This window comes from Elaeis guineensis, chromosome 4 (assembly GCF_000442705.2).
Source record: "Elaeis guineensis isolate ETL-2024a chromosome 4, EG11, whole genome shotgun sequence".
Lineage (NCBI taxonomy): Eukaryota > Viridiplantae > Streptophyta > Magnoliopsida > Arecales > Arecaceae > Elaeis > Elaeis guineensis.
In genome coordinates, this window is record NC_025996.2 from 70,759,696 (window position 1) to 70,781,027 (window position 21,332).

Consider the following 21,332-nt stretch of genomic DNA (forward strand, 5'->3'; position numbering starts at 1 on the left):
ATCTTCAAAATGAGTGTACGGAGTACATACTTATTTGTTTGTGACTTGATCTCTGATGAAGTGACAATCAACCTCTATATGTTTTGTCCCTTCATAAAATACTGGATTGTTAGCAATGAAAATGGCTGCTTGATTATCACAATATATAGGAATAGGTTCATCATGCTGAAATTCAAACTTTGTTATCAAGGAACGCACCCAGATTAACAAGCAAACAATATGAGCCATAGCTCGATACTCTGCTTCTGCACTAAATCTAGCCACCATGTCTTACTTCTTACTCCTCCAAGTCACAATATTTCCTCCAACAATGTATAATAACCAAAAGTTGATCGTCTATCTATCTTCGAACCAGCGTAATCAGCATTAGAATAACCAACTATATTAGTATGATTATTTTTTTTGTAAACAGTCAAAGTCCGGGAGCCTTCTTAATGTATCTAAGAATGCCATATATAGCTTCCCAATGGCACTTTTTAGACTTGTCCATAAACTGACCGACAACACCAATTGCAAATAAAATATCAGACTGGATAATTGTTAAGTAAATAAGCTTACCAATCAGTCGCCTGTACGTAGTCTTGTCTAATAGTTCTTTAGAATCCTCTTTCCAGAGTGCTCCTGTTTTGTCTAGAGGAACATTTGCTGATCGAGCACCAAGCATGCCCATCTTTTGTAGTAGATCAAGAGCATACTTTCTCTGAGAAAGTATAATTCCTTGACAATTTTGAGCCACCTCCATTCCAAGAAAGTACCTCAGCTGACCCAAGTCTTTGGTAGCAAAATGTTGCTTCAAGTGCCTTTTAGTTGTCTTTATGCCAACTTGATCATTGCCTGAGATAATAATATCATCCACATAGACAACTAGGATGACCACTCCAATGGAGGTGTACATAGTAAATACCGAATGGTCCACATGAGTTCTGATAAAATCAAATTGACAAACAATCTGACTAAACTTCTGAAATCAAGCCTTTAGACTCTGCTTCAATCTATATATTATTTTTCTCAGATGACATGCTCTAGAGCTCTCTCTCTCTGAGCAACAAATCTCAGAGGTTGCTCCATATGCATCATCTCTTCAAGATCGCCATAGAGAAAGATATTTTTCACATCAAGTTAATAGCGGCCAATCCATATTGACAGCAATAGAAATCAAAATTCGGATGGAGCTGAGATGTGTCACAAGAGAAAATATCTTAAAATAATTAATACCATATGTCTGAGAATATTTTTTTGCAACCAATTGTGCCTTAAGCCTTTCAATGGTGCCATTAGATAGATACTTGATGGAGAAAATCCAACGACATCCAACAACCTTAAAATTAGCTAGTGGAGAGACCAACTCTCAAATGCCTCTGCTCTTTAGGGTAGACATTTTTTCTTGCATTACATGTCGCCAATTAGGGTAAGATAGTGCCTCTATATTTCTGGAATAAAAATAGAAGAAAGGGCCAAAGAAGACTGTTGAAGAGTCGGACTAAGATGATCCAAAGAAACAAATGAAGCAATAGAATGTTGAGTAGAAGAATGTTTATCCTTCCATATGGCAATGAAAGATGCAAATCTGATGTAGATGGTAAAAATATTGGACCGCTTTCCAAGGGTGAAGATGGTAGTGGCAAAAGTACAGGGATCTATTTCTGTGGATATCGAATATACATCTTCAGGGTGATGGAGAAATAGCAGCAGATATAACTGCAGGCTTTTTTAAAGTGGAAGAAAATACCGGAGTAGGGATAGGTATTGATGGAACCAGTAACTCACTAGATAAAAATTCTCCTACAGATAAAAAATAAGGTTTCTCCTTAAAGAATGTAACATCAGCACTGACAAATACCTTATGACTTATGGGATCAAAACATCTATACCCCTTCTGATTTCTGGTGTAGCCAAAAAAATACATTTGATGGCTCTGGGAGATAGTTTGTCCAAGCCCGATTGAAAATCATGGACAAAAACTATACATCCAAATATACGAAAAGGCAAAAAAAATAATGGGCAATTTGGATATAGAAATTGAATGAAAGTTTTATCTTGAAGTACTGAAGATAGCATATAGTTAATAAGAAAGCAAGCAATCAAAACAATTTCTTCCCAATATGTTTTAGATACATGCATATGAAAAAAATAGTGCAGCAATGTCAAGAAGATGATGATTTTTATGCTTAGCTACCCCAAATATCAGAGTGAACCAACTCAAATAATCTTGTACTAGTTTTATTGACTCTTCTTGGAAATATTGACCTATGGTGTTTTCCAAGCTAACAAGCCTCACAATTGAACAAAGCCGACGACTGACTAAGAGAGATAATTTGATGCAATTTTTGGAGAGATGGATGCTCAAGCCGATAATGCCATTATTGAGAACTCACCGCAGATGAAAGAGCTCTTGATCTTGGAACATCCAAGTAATACAGGCTATCAGCATCTTCATGGCCCCCACCAATCTTCTTCTTCGTCAAGAGATCCTGAAAAATACAATAAAAAAGATAGAAGGTGCTTGAACAGTTTAAAGACTTTGTAAGAGAACTGACTAACAAAAGATTTAATAAAAAATTAGGTATATAAAGAATTGAAAAAAGTGACAAAGAGGAAGTGGGTGATACAAAACCACAACCAGATATTGGTGATTGTCTACCATCAGCTAGAAAGACAGAAGGGTGATTTTTTGAAATAGAAAATAAAGAGAAGAACAGTCTAGAGTCACCTGACATATGTGATGTAGTACCTGAGTCAATGATCTAAGAGGAAGGCGTAGATGCAGTAGCAAACAAGAGAGCAGTGCTACCTGAGGCAAAGGATGCTACGAAAGGAGTTAAGGAAGAAGAAATAAAAGACAATTGACTTGCCTAGTGGACCAATTGCTCCAGGTCCGCCCGAGAAATAGTCAAAGTATCAGAAGCGATTTTAATAGGTGCAACAGTAGTCTCAGCTCCCCCGAACTCTGGAGCAATAACTTGGTTAGCCTAATCGAGCTTACCATGCTTCTCCCAACACTTCTCCTTCACATGATTAGTGCAACCACGTAAGTACATTTTTATCTGTTGGAACTAGTTCCACAACCATGGTTTCTCCCTTGGCCACATCCACGATCACAGTCGGATGAAGAATTGCAACCATGACTATCAGCAAAAGACTCAACAGAAGTAGTTTTAGATTTTGAAAGTGGAGCAGAAAGTCGCTGAAGACGAGAAAAAAATAGAATATAAGGAAGACAAGGAGTTACCACCAAAAATCTAATTGCGGATAGGAGCATACTTAGGAGGAAGGATAGTCAAAAACTAAACCATTTGAAACTCTTTGCGTTGTTATTTTATTATACTTACACCTGTAGTTAATGGCTGATAGATATTGAGCTCACCCCAAAATCCTTTAAACTTGGCATAGAAGTCAGCTAAGGATCCACCAGTATAGCATAGGAAAAATAGTTGCTGAGACAACTCAAATACTCTAGATAAATTCTTGGCATAAGAATACATCTTCTTAAGAACATCTCAAATTTCTTTAGCAGTGTTTAGAAATACTACATTAATATTAACATCCGACTCTGTACTGTTCAGCAACCAAGTATAAACACATGAGTCCTTCTTGAGCCAATCTTTGTACTTCACATCATTAGAAGAAATTGGATCATCAATCATAATATGGAGCTTGCCATATACACTAATAAACTTCTTGAATGCTCAAGCCCATAGAAGATAGTTTTTACCATTAAGTTTAATGGTAGTAAGACCTTGTATATGTGAGGGAGGCAGAGATCTAACAATTGAAGGCATCGTTGGAGTAGTATTAGCCGTCAAATTAGTATGAAGGTAAGCAGTCAATGTGGTAGATTCGATAGATCAAAATCACCACATATAGGCAGGAACAGAAGACACTTAAACTGATGGTAAACTGCAAAACATATTTATGCGGTAAGCCGTAGACTCGATCCCGGTAGATTGGGAAAATAGAAAGAAGTGACGTCTCCCTCTTAAAGTCACTCAGTAGAGAGTCATCTAGATCACAAAAAGGAGAAGAACGAGAAAGGAGAGCAAAGAGAGAGGAGAGACTGATGTATCAGTAGAGAAGATGATAGGAGAAGAGATGGTGGTGGATCTTATCTAAAGAACCCTAAACTCTGATACCATGAAATAGAAAATGAGAGAGAATTGATCTATCTTATTTCATGATTTTGTACTTCTATATATATGAGTGTACAGAAATAGGATTTTCTTAAAGAGGAAAGTCTTATAAGGAAAAATATAATAAGAGATTGTACTCCAATATATAGAAGTGTATAGAAATAAAAAAAATATAATAATGGAAGAATTATAAACATAAAGAAATAATAGCGAATAACATATGTCAAATGACACATATTAAATATGCTCTCTAATAATATCCTTTGGCCGCTATTTTTTCTTTTTTCTTCTCTCTTCTTATGTATCTTTTTTATCTTCATATGAGAAATAGATCTTTATTTGGGCACTAACTCAATGACTGAGTCTCCTTCATTGGACACAAAATGCTATTTTTTTTCTTTTAAACTATCTATTATTTAAATTAATGAGATGAGGAAATGCCTCCTTAACTAGGGATAAATCTGTCATTCTATAAATACAAGAAAGCTTCAAATTTCATAAGTTTTTTAAAACCCCCATTGATCCCTTCCTCCACATCCAAGTGTTTGACCTATTCTTCCCTGTAATTCTCATGGTTAGCAATGCCTAGTACATGACCGCCTCATAATTTTTCTCTACTATTCTTATGCAAGGCCTTCTATTTTGTGTGCTTTCTTCGTCTCAAAGCCTAGTCAATTTCTATATGTGGCTTTTCTTTTTCTAGTTTTAGGGTGCATGAAACCAACCACATCTCATCCTTTCAACATTTTGGCTCTTCTACATTGACCAACATACCCTTTGTGTGGTCTTTTCCAGTGCACTAGGCGACATTCTACTTGCTTTTGAACAGAACTCCAAGCTGTCTTTCTTCTCTCTTCTTTCCTGCTTGCTTTTGGTATGAGAAAGAAACAAAAGAGTTCTTTCATCTTGTTAACATATTTCCAATAGAAACTTCATCCTTTAACCAATAGATCTTCATAGGTTGGGTTTGTTCTTCTCTGTCTAATATCAGGTTGAAGGATAAGCACTAATGGAAGGCATGGAGTGGAAAGGTTGTGTCTGTAGGATTAAGAAATGTGTTCTCGATCTCCTATCGATGGAGGAGGATCTGATCGACGACGATGAGGACTCATGGGAGCTGATGGGAAGGGACCTTCGCCTTAAATCCACCTTCTTATATTGTGATCTCAACCAGGTGATCTCAAATGCAACAGATGAGCACAGGAAGGCTCTCACTGACCTTGCCAACAAACTCTTCTGCAACATGGAAGAGGTAATTAGTTTGTTTCTCTTCTCCTAACCTTGCTAACTTCTCTTGCAAGTATGCCTTCAATTTGTTATTCATTTATTTTATTTAATTGATGAACTCATTGGGAGATTGAATAAATGGTATTTAGATCTTGCAGTTGAAAATCTCTGGATGTGTAGATGATCTTTACCTTTTTCTCTTATTAAAAAATTCTGACTTCAAACATATGCTGGTCTTTCTCTCTCCTTGGCCTTGTTATCAAGAATTCAAGCCTGTTTTGTTAAGGATGTTCAATTTGTTTAATGTTTGATCAATGATTGAATTTAGTATCAGAGCCCAGAGAAAAGTCTTGTTTCAGTATAACGCATGTTTCGTGAAGGTGGATATATGTTCTATTGATTCCTGTCCTTCTTTAATTTAATTTTTTCAGACCACCAATTTATCTAGAGCATCTAATCTAAGGTTCAATCTTAGTGGGGCCTCAGGATTCTCTTCTTTCCTTTTCCCCAAGCCATCTTAGGATAGATATGTGGCCTTGTTAGAGCTTATGGACCCCAAAGCTCATCATAATTGTTTTATTCTGATTAGGTGGCCAAGAATTGTTACTTGAAGACCTAGGTTTGTTAGACCATTTTGATTTCCACTAGCAATTAAATATGGACATGGTTTGGCTTTTTGTTGCCTTGAAGTTATTGTTGTTTATTATTCTAGTGTTGATAAAAGGAAAAGCTTATGGTGGTCTTAGTCAATAATTATTATATCATCCAGTTGAACCAATCAAGTTGTGAGGAACTAAGTAATCTTGATGGAGATCTAACTTGGTAAAAATATTTTTCATATGGCATCACATGCTGATGAATGTGCTAACTTGATTATTTGTTTTTGTTTTGGTTTCGGATTGGCTGGCCATTTTTATGTTAAATGGCAGCTCGGCCATGCAGTGAAGAGCCGAAGCATTTCTTTGATGCAGGTTCACTACAACGACACGGCTCTTGTGCTGCAGGAAGTAATGGCTGCTCTAATGCCCACCCATTAGGTAGATCATTTAAAAGATTACATGCAGCTCGATCAGAAAAATGGCGCCCTCTCTCTCTCTCTCTCTCTCTCTCTGTTAGTTTTTCTTTTTCTTTGTGTTGGGAGAATGAGAAGCCCCATATTCATGTGCAAATGGGGAGCATGTCATACATGTAAATAGAAGCCTGATAACATGTTTTAAATGGAAGGAAGAAGAAAATTTGGTATTCACAGACTATGCTACTAAAGTTTTCCATCTCAGCATATGATCAACATTGAATCCTTACAATATGAGGTGTGAAAGCTGTCATTATAAGCCTAATATGCATTGCATGTGAGATGATGCGCTGATCTGGCGTCTATGCTCTCAGTCATAACTTAGAAGAATGATGAAGATCATCTAATTTAATTACTTTTTATTTCTTTTTAGTTGGTGATTGGCTGGACGGTATCTATCTTCTTGACTGACAATGTCTACCCTGGCATACTGCACCAATCACAAAGTGTTGTAGAAAACCGGCAATCGACATCATCTAGTACCATACTGCCCCAATCTCCAATTGCCACATAAGGTCAGTGAACTTGGCACAAGTCAAAATAGATGATTTCCAAGATTTGAGAATGGAGATACAAGATGGGAGTAGAACTTTTGACTAAAGTGTTGGCTTCTAGAAGAGTACTTGGCCTATTCTATTTTGCAGCAAATTGTATTGCCAATAATTTCGCGTGGTGATATAACTTACAGTGGGGACACTGAAATCTGAGTGCTTCAAGATGACATGTTATTAATCAATAGTGCTTCAATTTCCTAATGGTTGATGGTCAGCATTGCAACCCAGTCATAGTTCAATTTTCTCCTAAAGCATGAGATATCGCTTAGAGCTTAGAAGGTCCAAGGAAAGTCCACTCCTCACTTTATACCAATAGCCTTCGTGATGCTACTTGTCTCAAGGTTCTCTATTTCAATACCGGAATCCATATTAATACCATCATATTATAATATCGATACACCCGATGAAGAGATGGGTTCGGCAAACCTTGCTTGTGCTGTTTAATGGCTGAGAATTGGGTTTCCAAATAGCCATAATTACTGAACTCGGCCATCACCTGAGTTCAGAAAAAATAAATAAATAAATAACGGTGTGACATCAAGGGATATAGTGAGATACACGTGTTTGGTAGACAGTGACATCTCATCTCACTATTGTCCATAAAAATCTTAGAGGAAATACCTTATCCAATACCCTTTGATGGACAATCATGCAGCCACTCAAGACCATTCAAAAATTTCACGGTAAGGGTGGTATCTCCACCGGCATTGTAGCTCTGCTCCACAAGCTTCTCTCCGAGCTTTGCTACGCTTCCATCAACAGAGCTGCTCCAAACCAGAATACATTACCCAAAAGCTCCAGAGGCAATTCACCAGGAGAAGATTAACAACAACTGCAGCTTTTACAGCAGCTTTCCTAGTTAAGACAGCCTTCTCAAATTTGAATAGTGCTGCGTGTTTTGAGTTTTGATTTGCAATGCCAGACCAGACACCAGAAGAGGCTGTTCCTGGGGTAAAGGTCCACATGGGACCTCCTGTGAACAAACGCTTCTATAGATTCGAAGTCATGGAGGAAAGCACAGCTTGCACTCAGGGGGAGTTCATATCTAAAACAATCTTTGCACTACAATTCCAGTGAAACCATGAAGCCAAAAACTGCAGCTAAGAAAGCTCTACTCCAGTCTCTTTAACCATGTTTCAAGGGTGGGATTACGATCCTCCATTCATTAAAAAACTGATTTATGTGCATTTCATTGTACTTATTCTGCTTTGTGCAAGACTGCAAAATCATTCAATATGTTTTTAAATTTTACGTTTGCAGTTAGATTATACAAGAATGCTATAACAACGTTGTTGTATTGTCAATGAGATTTTTGCCGTTATCTAACAACTTCAATGCTTTAAGTCTATTTAAAATAATGGGGGAAGAACTAAAAGCACAATAGGACTTAGTAAAGCAAAATCCAGGTTATTTAATATGACAAGTATGATCACTTTTTTTCAAATCAAAATGCGGCAAGGCTCCAAGCAGAAATAGCTGACTGCATGACAATAATCCATACCCATATGACTAGTAGCTCAGTTCTTTTTCTTTCCTTATATAGGTTTGGGTTAATACAGTATGAAGACTGATTAATTTGTGGCACTAAATCTTTGTCAATGTAGAATGCTGAACGGACATGAAAATGAAGCAAAAGAATCACTTATCTGCAAGCACCTAAAAATGTTTATCATTCCAAAAGTTCTCTCTCCCATGAAGCATATACATGATGACTCTGTAGCAGGAGCTCAAAATATTCAGTGTCAGGTCATACTCAGCCCAAGAAATGGAGAGGCTATTACTTCCTGATGCTTTGTGCTCCTTGGACATTCCAAAACTGGAACTTGACATATTGCTCTTGATGGTCTACGCAGGGGACACATCTCTGACCATTTCCATGCCTTAACAGAAGGAAATTTTGTAATTAGACTGCAACTCATTTCAGGATCAGTTACCAGCATCTTGGTTCTTCCTTCAAATGACTACTGCCTGGTGCATGAGCCTTCACAAAGAATACAATGCCAAGGATAAAACATACTGTCAGTGCTCCAGACAAATGGTCAGTATGTATTTGTGGAAAATCAGGATTTTGACCATCTGTCTTCATTTCAAGATTGTAGCTACATAGAAAACTAATTTATATAATATTAAGGATTTGCAAACTCTAGAATAACCATGGTCATAAAAACTTCACTATAAAGAATACTATATTCTGGAATAATCTTAGCAAAATATTTTCATTCAGATTCACATAAAAACATAAGGCTGGATAACAAAGCAATACATTTGGTTTCAAAACGCACAAACATGGATAGCAGATGTTTTGTGCTGTTGGATGCTTGGATAAGTTGCTCGTCGGACAAATTCAGTTAGATATTGATGGAGAGGGAAGAGGTAGTTGCACAGAGAGAAGAAATTCTCTAAACCTTGGCAGCCAAGGAACCCATAATCTTGAAAATTGGGATGCTGAACTCCATTGACAAGGCGATTTACAGTATCCAACTTTTAGGGATCACTTATTCTATATTTTCCCCGATTTCAAAAAAACTTTTCCCCTTCCTGTATGAAAATCTTCTCCTGATAGTTTACAACCCTTCTATTATAATCCCAACTTGCTTATATCCAAAGAATAACCTATATGAACACCCAAACAGGCCTAAGTGCTAGTTTATAGCTGATAAGGATGGAAAAGCATTTTGTTTGATTTTGTATCTTTAGTTTGTATAAGCATGCTATTAAGGAGCCTCCTTGGGATAAGAAATACATGGTAACAAAAGTGCATTGAGTTTAGACAGTAGGGGCTGATAGCTCAACTGGCTAAGGTGGGCATAGAATGAAGAAGGATATGATTTGAGTCTCTAGACAGAAGCTGATATATGTATGAAAAGTCCGATGTTGATAGACTATTATTAATTTATCATTAATTATTATTAATTAAGCTTTACTTTGTTTTGCGTGATACTCATAACTGGATTGCGGTTGTTTGTTTATATGTGGATCATGCTGATTTACCAGTCTGCCTCGCAAGTGTATCTCTACTTGACTGTTGGATTCTAATTTTCTAGGTGTTATCACTGTAGCTATTCTATTTAGGAAATTTGCATGGTTTATTTCCTAATTGTTTTTAAACTACAAGCTCCTTTTGTTCCTTCTCTTGAATTACGCATCTCTCTCCACATTATCTCCAGAAGAGAGTTTGGAATACAAAATCATCTACAAGAGACATCTACACATTAAACTAGAAAGACTAATTGCAGAGTATAAATTACATACCAAAGATCAGCATCATTTCCAGAAAAACCTAACAAGAAGTATTAGAAAACTTCACAGTTATCAGCTGTAGGGTGTATGATGATATTGAGTTCTGTTACCAGAAAGTGCATGCTGAACTAAGTTCTAGACAGCATATATCAAGACAAAGGGGTAACATGAGCCCAAATTGGCAGGTGAGACAGGATTGTAGTACCATGAGAATGTGAATGCCTGCATTTGGGTGTCAACTTTTTGAAGATTTCTACCGCACTTCTTTATGAGTGTCATTATCTAGGACCAACAGTACATGTACTGGAGTTAGAAACAGCTGCACTGTCTTACATTTTGCACTGCTTGGACTTTAATGTTCTGTTTCATATGAAAATCAGATAAAAAATGGGTTTGCTAACTTTGGGAGAAAAAAAATAAAATATTGGGCTTTCAAACAACAAGCTCAGCAAAACAAGCTTTAGGCATTGGCCGAATATGGTCAGGTCAAGCTAATAGATGTGCCTACAACTTATGCTCTGCAACTGTAAGAATTTAGCACAACATTTACAATCAAAATTTAAGCTTTACCACAGAATCCTAAATAATCATAATGGTCCTCTTGTTTTCATTCTACATGGCAACTACTAGCCATGAAGCACAGTAAGTTCAAAGAAATAACAAACAAGGAAACAATGGGCAATAAGGAGAACAGGGAATGTGAAGGTGGTTATGAAGGCAGCCCTATCCTCTCCACTTTTCATGAGATATTCCATTTTGAACTTTTGATCACTGTCCTGAGAGGACAGCAATTTATTCTGCAACATTTGATGAGAATGTCAGTGAGGAGGGACCCAAAAGTGATAATTGAATCATTGTAGTGGTATCTTGAACTCAAATTTATCAGGTCAAGACAGGAAAGTCCTGCTCTCCATGAACAGGGACCAGACTCATCATCTATGATGGCTAACAGAAGCTCTCCCTCTGTGTAAGTGTGCAAGGATGAGTGGACATGAGTGTGCATTTTAGTTTGGTTCAAGTATAAGAAGATAAGATCTATTCTGAGTGTGATTAGATATTAGTGCTAGAACTCAAAAGTATACACTGATCCAAAGGAAAGAAAAAACATGACAATATTCACCACCATGTTGTAAAATGAGATTCTTAAAACTTAATTACAATTTAGAGTGCCAAGGAATAACAATGAACATAACAGTTCTATTTAGAATATTCATAAAAAGAGGCACTATAATATAAGTTTCACTATCCACTACATTTGAAGTGGCTTAACAAATCCTAAATCGATATACTTGTAATTAAGTTTCAAGTTCCCAAATAAGAATTAATCATACTGATTAATTTTAATTATTAGTTCGCTTCAGTTTTAGGAATTTTAGCATTAGGGAAGTTTTAACAATTGTCCAAAACAAAACGTCACACTCATTCATGAAGGACTTACCAATTACGACAGCTGATGGAGAACAACCCAATCCAAGACATACTAGTGCAAGCATTTATTACATCATACAGACATTGGATCAACTTGTGAAGTATTTGCACATAAAACCTCTCTATTTTATTCTCAAGTTAACTGTTGTAATTATCATATTGCATCTTGTATATGCATCAGGCAACTTCCTTAATTAGAAGAAATTAGAAAGGCTATTTTTCAATTTTCCACCAATATCTTTCTTCAACTACATTGGCATTAAAGCCAATTATAATTCTCAAAAGTGCTGAAATTTTTATTTGGTAGATCTAGTCTTTATCTAATCCAGACATTGGACTGACTCGTATAGATATTTGTATCAGAAAGACAAGAAGGAATTTGAAAAAGAAGAAATCAAGAGAAGACAAAAGGAGTAACAATGGAGAAAGACAGTATGGAGAGTAGACAGGAGAAATAGGGTTGCTCGGTAGTGTTTGATATCCTTCTCCATCCACAAAGGTTTTCCAACCATAAATAAGGAAAAATGGATGGATTTACCCATCTTAGGTCAATGATTAGCAACATGCTACACTAGTTCTAATTTACTCTAGAAGATCTATCTTAGAACTTATTATGATAAATTATTTTTGATGGTGAGTCAGCCCAGAACACCCATCAAATTTTGTAGAAATCTCAACAAATAAAGAACTAAAATGAAAGCAACATCGCATGTTGCCCGATCACTATTTCTTTTTGCTTGCCTTGTGGAGTTCCAGAATGGAGAGGATTTGTAGAAGTCACTCATGTGGTAGTGTGGTACTTTATCACAAGATTCATACAAGATTCATATATGCTTTGGAAAAACTTGTATAGTTTCAGTTTGGAAAGGATGTTTTTCACATCTTCAAGGTCTTCTCTTTCAAATTAAAAATTTTGACAATCTTTTTATATCTTAAACCTAGATTATAAACGATATTGTCCTCAATTGTCATGTTGAGCCTTAGTGAGCACTTTTACTCACTATGGGCTCATTTGGTTCATAGGAAGAATTTTCTCTTACTGGAATGTTTTTTTCTGGGAAGTTGATTTCTGATAATATGATGCCTGAGAAAGTGATTTTGGTATGTTTAGTTGACCATGGGAAAGTGGCATATTCTAAAGTACCTTATATTTGGTTGAGCATTTACCTTCCTAGGAAAAATGTGTAAAATCCCTATCATACCCTTGATGAAAAAAATACCTTACCCCATTCTATTCATGGCTTTAAGGGCACTTTTGGAGCAAAAAAAGGATCCCAATTCCTAGCCCATGGGAAAGCCAAAAATCCATATGCCCTATGGGTTTTTCTTTTCTATGAAACATAGGAAGTTCATTCTCATAGAAATGCCACTTCCAATCTCTCTCCTTTGAAAACTCCAACAAATAAGATGGGTTTCTTCATTTTTCCATGGATCACACTTTCACCCCTTCTCTTCCCATGAACCAAATGAGTCCTACATACAGCAACATGATTGTCACCTAACAATGGCATAGGCTTTATCTTAGAACTTAATTATGACTAAACATTATGATAGTGAATCAGCCCACAATATCCATCATATTTTGTAGAATATTTTGTTCCATCTTGGAGGTCTTCTCCTATAACTTATGAAGTTTCACAACAGAGTCCACCATCTTGGTATCGGATCTTGTATAAGTACCATGTTGGTACAGTGTCAGTATGTCTAGCATGGGGGTCAGTTTGGTGTACCGAGACTTGGTACACCCAGTATTGAGTCCTAGATCGGTATCAATACAATATGGGATGCTTGGTATGGAGTGGTACGTTTCTAGTATGGCAGACCTTGTTTGATAGTCTTTTCATAACACTCTTTAACCTAGATTACACATATGAATCATGCATGCTTGAACGATAAAGTCCTCAATTATCATTTTAGCTTCCTCGGTCGTCATTTTGAGCTTTAGTGAGCACATGTACTCGCTATATAATGCGATTTGATTGTCACCTAATAACGACATTGGTTTTGAAACAATTGCATGGATCTTAAATGGTACATTTTACAACAATTGGAGCCAAAGCGTTATCTTCAGCCTTTAAGAAAGAAACCATTGGTTACTTCTTTGCTCTTCCATGAAACTAGGTTACTAAAAAGTCTATACTATCTATAGATCAATCATTGATTAGATGCAGCACCGTCCTCATTTGAAATGGTGCATCTCTCAATAACCTTAGTAGCAAGAGTCTTACACCTAGGGTGCTGCATCACCCACTTTTGGAAACCAAGTTCCAAACTTTAAGATGTCCTTAAGTACAGTGCAACAGAATCTTTGTAAAACACATCAACATACCTCAAAGTTCAGTATGCACCTTCTAAAGGACTATTATGAACTGGCTAAATGCTCCCACTACAAATTGATATTGAGTTGAATGTTTGTCGGATAAATTAGGCATCTGACTAGCTTTCCAGACTTTTTCGATGACATAAAGGTCACCTATAATTTTAAGTTGGACTCCATGGAGATTCAATTGAAGAGAGAAATTTTTCCCTCAATCCAATCAACTCAAAGAACACATAGTCATCAAAACAAAGATCAAAACACTACAAGAAAAATTGAAAGTCAGGTTTCTTAGCCCAACTTCTTAAAATACAATGTACAACACCAAGGCTCAAGGATTTGTTTTTTGAAAAAGGATGTATTTTCTCAAAATAGAAAATTACAAATTTTTCAAGATTGACCACAAAGCTAGATCACAACTCAAAATTAACTCACTCCGCAAAATTCTTCCTGGACTAGGATATACAACCTAGCAATATTGTTACTACAAATAGTACAATGTGTTCAACTGAGTGTTTTACGGTATTAAATGAATTTAGAGTGAATTCAGCTTGGAACTTAACAGACCTTATGGTATGCTCAGTCACTAAGCCAATTCTGTTGACACTTATGAAGACAAAAATGGACACGATATGAGAAAGATATGGCCTCCAAAGTTAAGTTGCGAGATCAACATCTAAATATAGAGGATTGTGCTTCCAAAGCATATCTAGACCTACCTGAGGTGGCCTATTTGATGTGCAATGAATCTAATCTCTTGGATGGGGGCTTCCCTTGTTTAAGAGTTTAGCTCCTACCATGTCAATTGTCAATTGAAGATGAGGAAACCGTTACTTCCCCTTCTCATGACTAAACCACTTCCCCGATTGAATAATTGGCCCTTCTACTAATCCAAAATGACCTATCTTCCATCACCAAGTTTTTATGACCTTTCTTTCCAAGATGCAATCCTCAACGAATATCTTCCCTCACTCCACTGATAGGTTGACCATGGGGCCAAACTCCAGTGACCTTGGTCTTCATCGATCATGCAAGGCTTAAAGGCTTAAAGTCTTAAACAACTTATGGCATTTTGAGTGAGCAACTAACTACTGCTACTATGACAGTCTTTTTATGGGGAATCAGGCACACTATCTTACAAAACCTTTATGTTGCCATAAACAAATAGCCCTAGCTAGTTCTGGACTTTGGTAATCCTTCAGGGAAATCCATAAATATACTCTCCTTAGGTCCGCTAGGTACGAGCAAGCTATACAAGCCTAACTTCCTAATAGAGGATTTTGATCATTTGATGTGCTACACAAAACAAAACCTCTAATGAATTGAACATCTCCTTGCATCATAGAGTAACAAACACTTATTCTCAAACCAAGTGTCTTTTCCACTCCAAAATGCCCAAAAAACATTTGAAGTATAAGAGCCTTTAATCCATTATGCCCTACGAGCAAATTGAGGGGCACAGAATTGTGCTTCTCTGTATAAAAGTTCATCTTCTAATGCAAATTTTTTCAGCTATCATTTCCTCAACTCCCTATCTTCTCCTCAAAATCTGAAACTATCTTAGACAATCACGTATGTCCCACATGACAAAATAGTTGTATATACGTAGCAACCAACAAAGTAGAGATAATTGATTGTAGAGGTCTAGATAATTGTTGGTGGTTTGCTGCTAGGCTGATTTGTTGCAAAGAGGACATTCACTTCATTTGCCAAGCTTTCTGCAAATTAAACTACAAATTAAAGTGGATTTTGACTTATATACATGGTGGTCTTATCATTGAATAAGTATTCATTATTCAAGGCATGGTAAAGAGCATACGACTCCTTACCATGATCAGATTATTAAGTTGCATTCTCTAAAACATCTCATAATGATATAATATTGGTTTCCTACCTTATATAAGAACTGTCCCTTGTACAAGCCTTAGAGTATTGACTTCTATCTCCAAAGGTCATCATCGTTTAGGCAAACCAATACCAGCACCAATGTCTACAAAACCATCCCAAATCGGGCAATTTGGGGCACACCGAACCCAACGCATAAGAACAAGGTTTGCCATACTGGTCAGTATCACAGCATACCAATTGTACTATAACATACTAGTACTGAACTGGTACACAGTACATGGGCATACTAACACTCAGTACGTTGAATCGGGTACTGTACCAAGCATATTGACATTGTAATAGAATGGTACCAGTACGGGTCTGGTACTGATATGAAAGCAGGTGAACCAATAAGAACTAGTCCAAATTAGGCCAAATTGATCAGGTAGGTAGTTCTTACCCATTTTGCCTAGCTGAAACAAACCCCCTTATAAAAGGACAGATCAAGCCCCTGTCCCAACCCTTTGAATTTGATCCCTTTGTGCTCGAAAGCCTAGCATCTTTTCTCCGCCTCCACTCCGACTATCTTGACCCTTTCATCATCAATTATCCTTTGTTGTCAACCTCATCAATCATAGTGACAATGGACCTTGACTGCCTTAGGTCCCATAGGTACTTCTCTCGAGGTATGCCACTCTTCCCTACCCTTCTCCTGTCAAGCTCTCAATTGACTGAAGAAGAAGAAGAAAAGGAGGAGAGAGTTTGGGGAAACTGAAGCTCAACCAACACGATCGAGCATACCATGCGACAATATGGTGCTATATTTGTACAGAACAATCATGTACTAACCCGATACTTGTGCATCATGGGCAGTATTGTAGAACTTGACTAGCGCTTTACATATCTTCTTTCCAAAAGCTGAAGGGCATCCTCATGTTTAATAAACCATTCAAACTTTTGGTTGGCCCTTATTAGATTATGCAAGGGTACTGCAAATCATAGAAAAGTGCTCGATAAATTTGTAAATGTATTTGTGTGCTCCGATGAAGCTTTGAACCTCTATCCAAGGTTTGCCATACCGTGCCGAACCGCTGGTACACCCCATCTCGTACCAGACCGACGGAGAACCGATACGATTCGGCCGGTAAAATCGGTACACCGGCGGTACCGAAGAATAAAGAATGGAAAGTGAGAAAGAGAAGAGAGGGGAGGGAAGGGAGGGAGGTGGGAGCCGTCGGAGGCCGGCGGTGGCCGGCTGCGGCCGTCGGAGGGCTTCCAAATCCCGTATCGCCCGATAGGGCTTTCAAGAGAGCAAAAAATAGAGAGAGAGCGCTCGGAGGGGGGGTGGGGAACCTACCGGACAGACGGTGCCTCCATTGCAGGCTCCCGATGGCTGACGAGCCGACGCCGACGGCCTGAGGGCGGTCAAGCGGGCGAAGCCCCTCCGTAGCTCCGCCCCCTTCTTCTTTTTCGAAACAGACGACGTCTGTTTTGATTTTTTCTTTTTTTTTTTATTTTAAACTTATGAAGTCGGCAACTGGGTTGCCGACTTAAGAATTTTTAAAAAAAAATAAAAATTGTGAAGTCGGCAAACGAGTTGCCGACTTAAGAATTTTTTTTAAAAAAAATAAAAATCGTGAAGCCGGCAAATCATTTGCCGCTTCACTTAAAACATATTTTTAAAAAAATTTGCGAAATAGGGGCGATGCCCCTGTTTCACGCTTGCGGTGCCGCGTCCGTGGACGGCGCCCTCCGATGGCTACGGCGACCAGTCAGAGGCCATCCGACGGCCCCGCCGGCTCCTTCCCCTCCCTCTTTTTTCTTCTTCCGCTTTCTCTCTCTCTATTTCTCTCATTTCTCTCTTTTTCTTCCGATTCGGATCGTCGGTTCAGTACGGTATGAAACCATACCGAACCATACCGCCGACCGATCGAAACGGCCGACGATACCGGTTCAGCAAACCTTACCTCTATCACTATCTTAGATTTGGATTAGTTAGAGATGACAATTGCTTTCCTCCAATCAATCTTAATTCTCATCTTTTGACTACAAATCAAGGTAATACGGATTGATCTGCGATGTTGCACTTCTTGGTGTTCAACCTTAGTTTATCTTTTTGTAGTATTTATAAGACCTTTGCCAAATGTTGGACACATTCCTCTCAGCTAATAGCATAAATTAGTATATCATTCAAATACACAATCACAAAGTCTTCAGTAAAGGATACAATACATCATCCATTAGTCGCATAAAGTAGCAAGGGAATGGCACAAGCCGAATGGCATAACCAACCACTTAAATGAATCTAGTTTTTCAAGAAAGCTATCTTCCGGATGTTCTTTTTAATCTAGGCCTAACAATATCTAGATTTTAATCCAGCTTGGTAAAGAAGCGTGCATGTCCAAGGTGGTTTATTAAATCAATTATTCTAGTTAGAAGGTATTGTTCCTTTTCTTTTTTCAGGTCATGATAATTAATATACATCCTCCAACCACTATCTTTCTTCAACAATAGTTTCATAGGATCCACAAAGAGAACTGCTAGGTTTAATTATGCCTTGATCTCGGAGCTCAATAATCTTCTTCTTAATTTCCTTATTCTCCATGATTGAATTGCAATAAAGGCCATGATTAGGTACAGGAGAATTCTTAGCTAATTGGATTTCATGTTGAATCATTCTTATAGACCATAATCTCTTCACATCTTGAAATAGATTCTTCCATATTTTCACTAGCTTGCCTGATTTAGCATTCTAACTTAAACTCAAGGCCCCTATTAAGGAACTCATTCTTTGTTGAGTAGCATCTACCTTTCTTAACATCACTATAACAATATTTTTATAGGCATTGACTAACCTTTTAACTTGTCCATACATAAAAACCCATCATTTATAATAGAATATCCAATCCTATATAGTAATCTTGCCTTGTCCATGCTCTTCAATTCATTTTTATACTCTAATCACTTTCATGCCACTAGTTTTGTATTAAATGAAGTAATTTATATTAAATGAAGTAAGTTATCTTAGCTCACAATCAACTTAGAGAGAAGGATTCAACATAAAATTTCATGTGTTAGTGACAAATATCCAACACGACTCTAATCTCAACCAAGAATTATATGCAAATCTTTCGAACACATTTATTTTTAAAAAAAGTCATGAGGATTGTGACAGTAAAACATATTAGTATGGCTCCAATGTAGACTCCTTGCAATTCCTAGTTAAGCACTAGGTTATTCTCAAAGTTCAAGAGGACAATTAGTTTTCTTCTAATGGCCGATTTGGACAATCCTACAGGAATATCCTGTACGAATCAAGCCTGTCGGCCTACCCAGCCTGCATGTTCTAAGGGCATGTCCAAGTCCTAGACTAAATCCTAGCCTGTGGTCTTGTTGGTCTGCAAGAAGAGAAAAAAGACCTATGGAGGTCTTTTTTCCTTCCCCTAGGATTTGAGCTAGGAGGAGTTGGGTTGATATGAGCAATGCTTAAATGGGGGACCTAATCCACAAAGGTGACCAAAACCATAAATCTAGTAGGAATTCAGCCCAATCATGCAAGATTACCCAAACAGGCCATAAAGTAAAAAGAAAATACCTTTTGCATTTTAAGCCTTTAACTAAATGATTTTAAAATTAAAGCTCCAAATTGATGTCATCAAGTAAATAATTCACCAGGTATGATATCTAAGAACTACAATTCCTTAGATTAGTGTTTCATTAAATACCCCTTCAAATTTTATATGCACTATCTTCTTGGAGTAACAACATATATGATATATCAGGTTTTACCTTGGTCTAGAATATTATTTTATGGAACCTTAGTCTCCCCAACTTTTGAAACTCTATGATTGTCGAGCCATGCTTTAAAAGCCTATGCTTAGCTACATGTTTAAATTACACATGCCCTTTTGTAACCCCATACGTTAGATTTTTGTAACCCCACAATGTTAGATTAGATTATGCCTTAAACATGATAGGATTGCAATCCTTTCATGTTCAGATCAAGAACTTTTGTTATGGAGGTTGAGCTATGCCATGTGATCTATTATATGTGAAGAACTAGCGGTTATTTTAATTTGCAGAAGATAAAGCTTTTGTGATTGACACTCACAAAACAGCAGCCATTAATTTAAAGTTTAACAATGATCTTAAAGGAGCAAATCCTCAAGTTGAATCATTATTTAACTTACAAGGAGGGAAAAAATGCTGAAATCCATTCATATTTATCAAAAATGTTGCTAGATTTTTCAATGTGGTTAGCATTGCATATGTCATCTACTGAAAAATCTACACAAGTAAACATAACCCAAGATTCATAATTCTATTGAATATGAAACATAATGCCAAACATATATAATAACTGTCTATTCAAGTATGTCTCAAAATACTAAATTAATCCATCACTGGATTTTGATCTGATCTGATACTAGTGAAAGGCAGTACCCCAAAGTCAGCTTCAAAGTTAATACCTATATGCATAAAATGGACATGCGAAAATTTCACTATTGCTCTTAGAAGGATAGCTAACTTGTCCTGTCTTGATACCCAATAAAAAACCTTAACCATGACTTAAGTTCAGCACATGCAGGTTAAAAGCTGTTAGACTGGGATTGTGTAGGGCTAAAATGCCAACACCCAGCCCAGATCAGCATACAACATATTAATTCTTTTATAATTATTTTGATTTTTTTTTTTAAATAAAAGCTCCTATGTCATTTGTTTATTTCATCGGATCATGGCACCTGTGCCAACATGGCATAGTAAAGTATGTGCCATGTTGTCAAGTGATCAACATCCCTACTGGCATTGACAATTGAATCCTTGATCCTACAAGAAAAAGTATAGAAAAAAGGCAATACAATCTAAAGTTCTAAACATTAACAAAAAGAAGACAAAAAAGAAAAGAACTTACTTGTGCTAAAGTTCAACACATGGTTCACTAAACCAGACGGAACTGCCTGGTTCAGGCATGTCGAACCATACCAACGGTAGACCAAGACAGTTTTAGCATTCGAAACGAGACACTGGCAAAGAGAAGAGGGAGAAGGAAAGAGAGGAAAAGAGAGAGAGAAGGAGAGGGAAGGAGAGGGAGAGGCTAGGGAGGCCGTTGAAGGGCCCGGATGAACAGAGCAGGGGAGAGGAAAAACTGAAGAGAGGAAGAGAGAAAGAGAGAGGACAGAATCAGCAAAAAAATAAAATACGATCAAAATAGGGTGAATCACCCCTATTTTAATCTGAAAGAGGTGGGAGGTCATCCGGGGGCCTTCATGGCCCTCCAATGGCCACTGCCTCTCCTTCCCTCCTTCCTCCCCCTCTGTTTTCCTATCTCCGATTCTCCTTCTTCCTTGCTCTCTTTGCTGTGTTAGTAAGATCCCAGCATGAAACAGTATGAGAGTGTACCGAACCGTGCAATTGGCCAACCAATCTAGGTCCCGATACCGGCATAGCGAACTTTGGTTCAACAAATGTTTTTATTTTTTCCCAAGATCATCTGATGCTCAATTTTCAAGATTCCATGTTCCTAATCCAAGCTTATAACC

At 37.3% G+C, this 21,332-nt stretch overlaps 2 protein-coding genes across 6 annotated transcripts in view; one reads left to right on the forward strand and one right to left on the reverse strand.

Annotated features, from left to right (window-relative positions):
* Positions 1 to 5,007: 5,007 nt before the first annotated feature.
* LOC105034393 (photosynthetic NDH subunit of lumenal location 3, chloroplastic) lies at positions 5,008 to 9,121 on the forward strand. Of its 3 annotated transcripts, XR_012141002.1 has the most exons (3): positions 5,240 to 5,379; positions 6,800 to 8,122; positions 8,585 to 9,121. XR_012141002.1 is itself a non-coding variant. In XM_029261615.2 (2 exons), exons 1-2 carry the CDS (start codon positions 5,137 to 5,139, stop codon positions 6,389 to 6,391), a joined length of 351 nt encoding a protein of 116 aa, XP_029117448.1. In that variant the 5' UTR covers positions 5,008 to 5,136; the 3' UTR covers positions 6,392 to 6,600. The 3 variants fall into 3 exon arrangements, 1 of the variants encoding a protein (XP_029117448.1); XM_029261615.2 differs by lacking the exons at positions 6,800 to 8,122; positions 8,585 to 9,121 and adding an exon at positions 6,284 to 6,600 and having other exon boundaries at positions 5,008 to 5,379; XR_012141003.1 differs by lacking the exon at positions 6,800 to 8,122 and having other exon boundaries at positions 5,245 to 5,379.
* Positions 8,446 to 21,332, reverse strand: part of LOC105034391 (uncharacterized) — a 41,103-nt gene continuing 28,216 nt past the window's right edge. For 2 of the 3 annotated variants that reach the window (XM_073256663.1, XM_073256662.1), the window contains exon 10: positions 10,832 to 11,017. In XM_073256663.1, the coding sequence (XP_073112764.1) occupies positions 10,847 to 11,017 (171 nt within the window). In that variant the 3' untranslated portion in view covers positions 10,832 to 10,846. Of the gene's footprint in view, positions 8,962 to 10,831; positions 11,018 to 21,332 lie in introns of those variants that run through there. The other variant, XM_010909533.4, reaches the window with a different exon arrangement.

Bases quoted from the DNA above. Each gene is read 5' to 3' on its own strand.
- LOC105034393 (XM_029261615.2), top strand. From the start codon at position 5,137: ATGGAAGGCATGGAGTGGAAAGGTTGTGTCTGTAGGATTAAGAAATGT. The intron at 5,380-6,283 runs GTAATTAGTTTG...GTTAAATGGCAG, and splicing joins TCTTCTGCAACATGGAAGAG to CTCGGCCATGCAGTGAAGAG.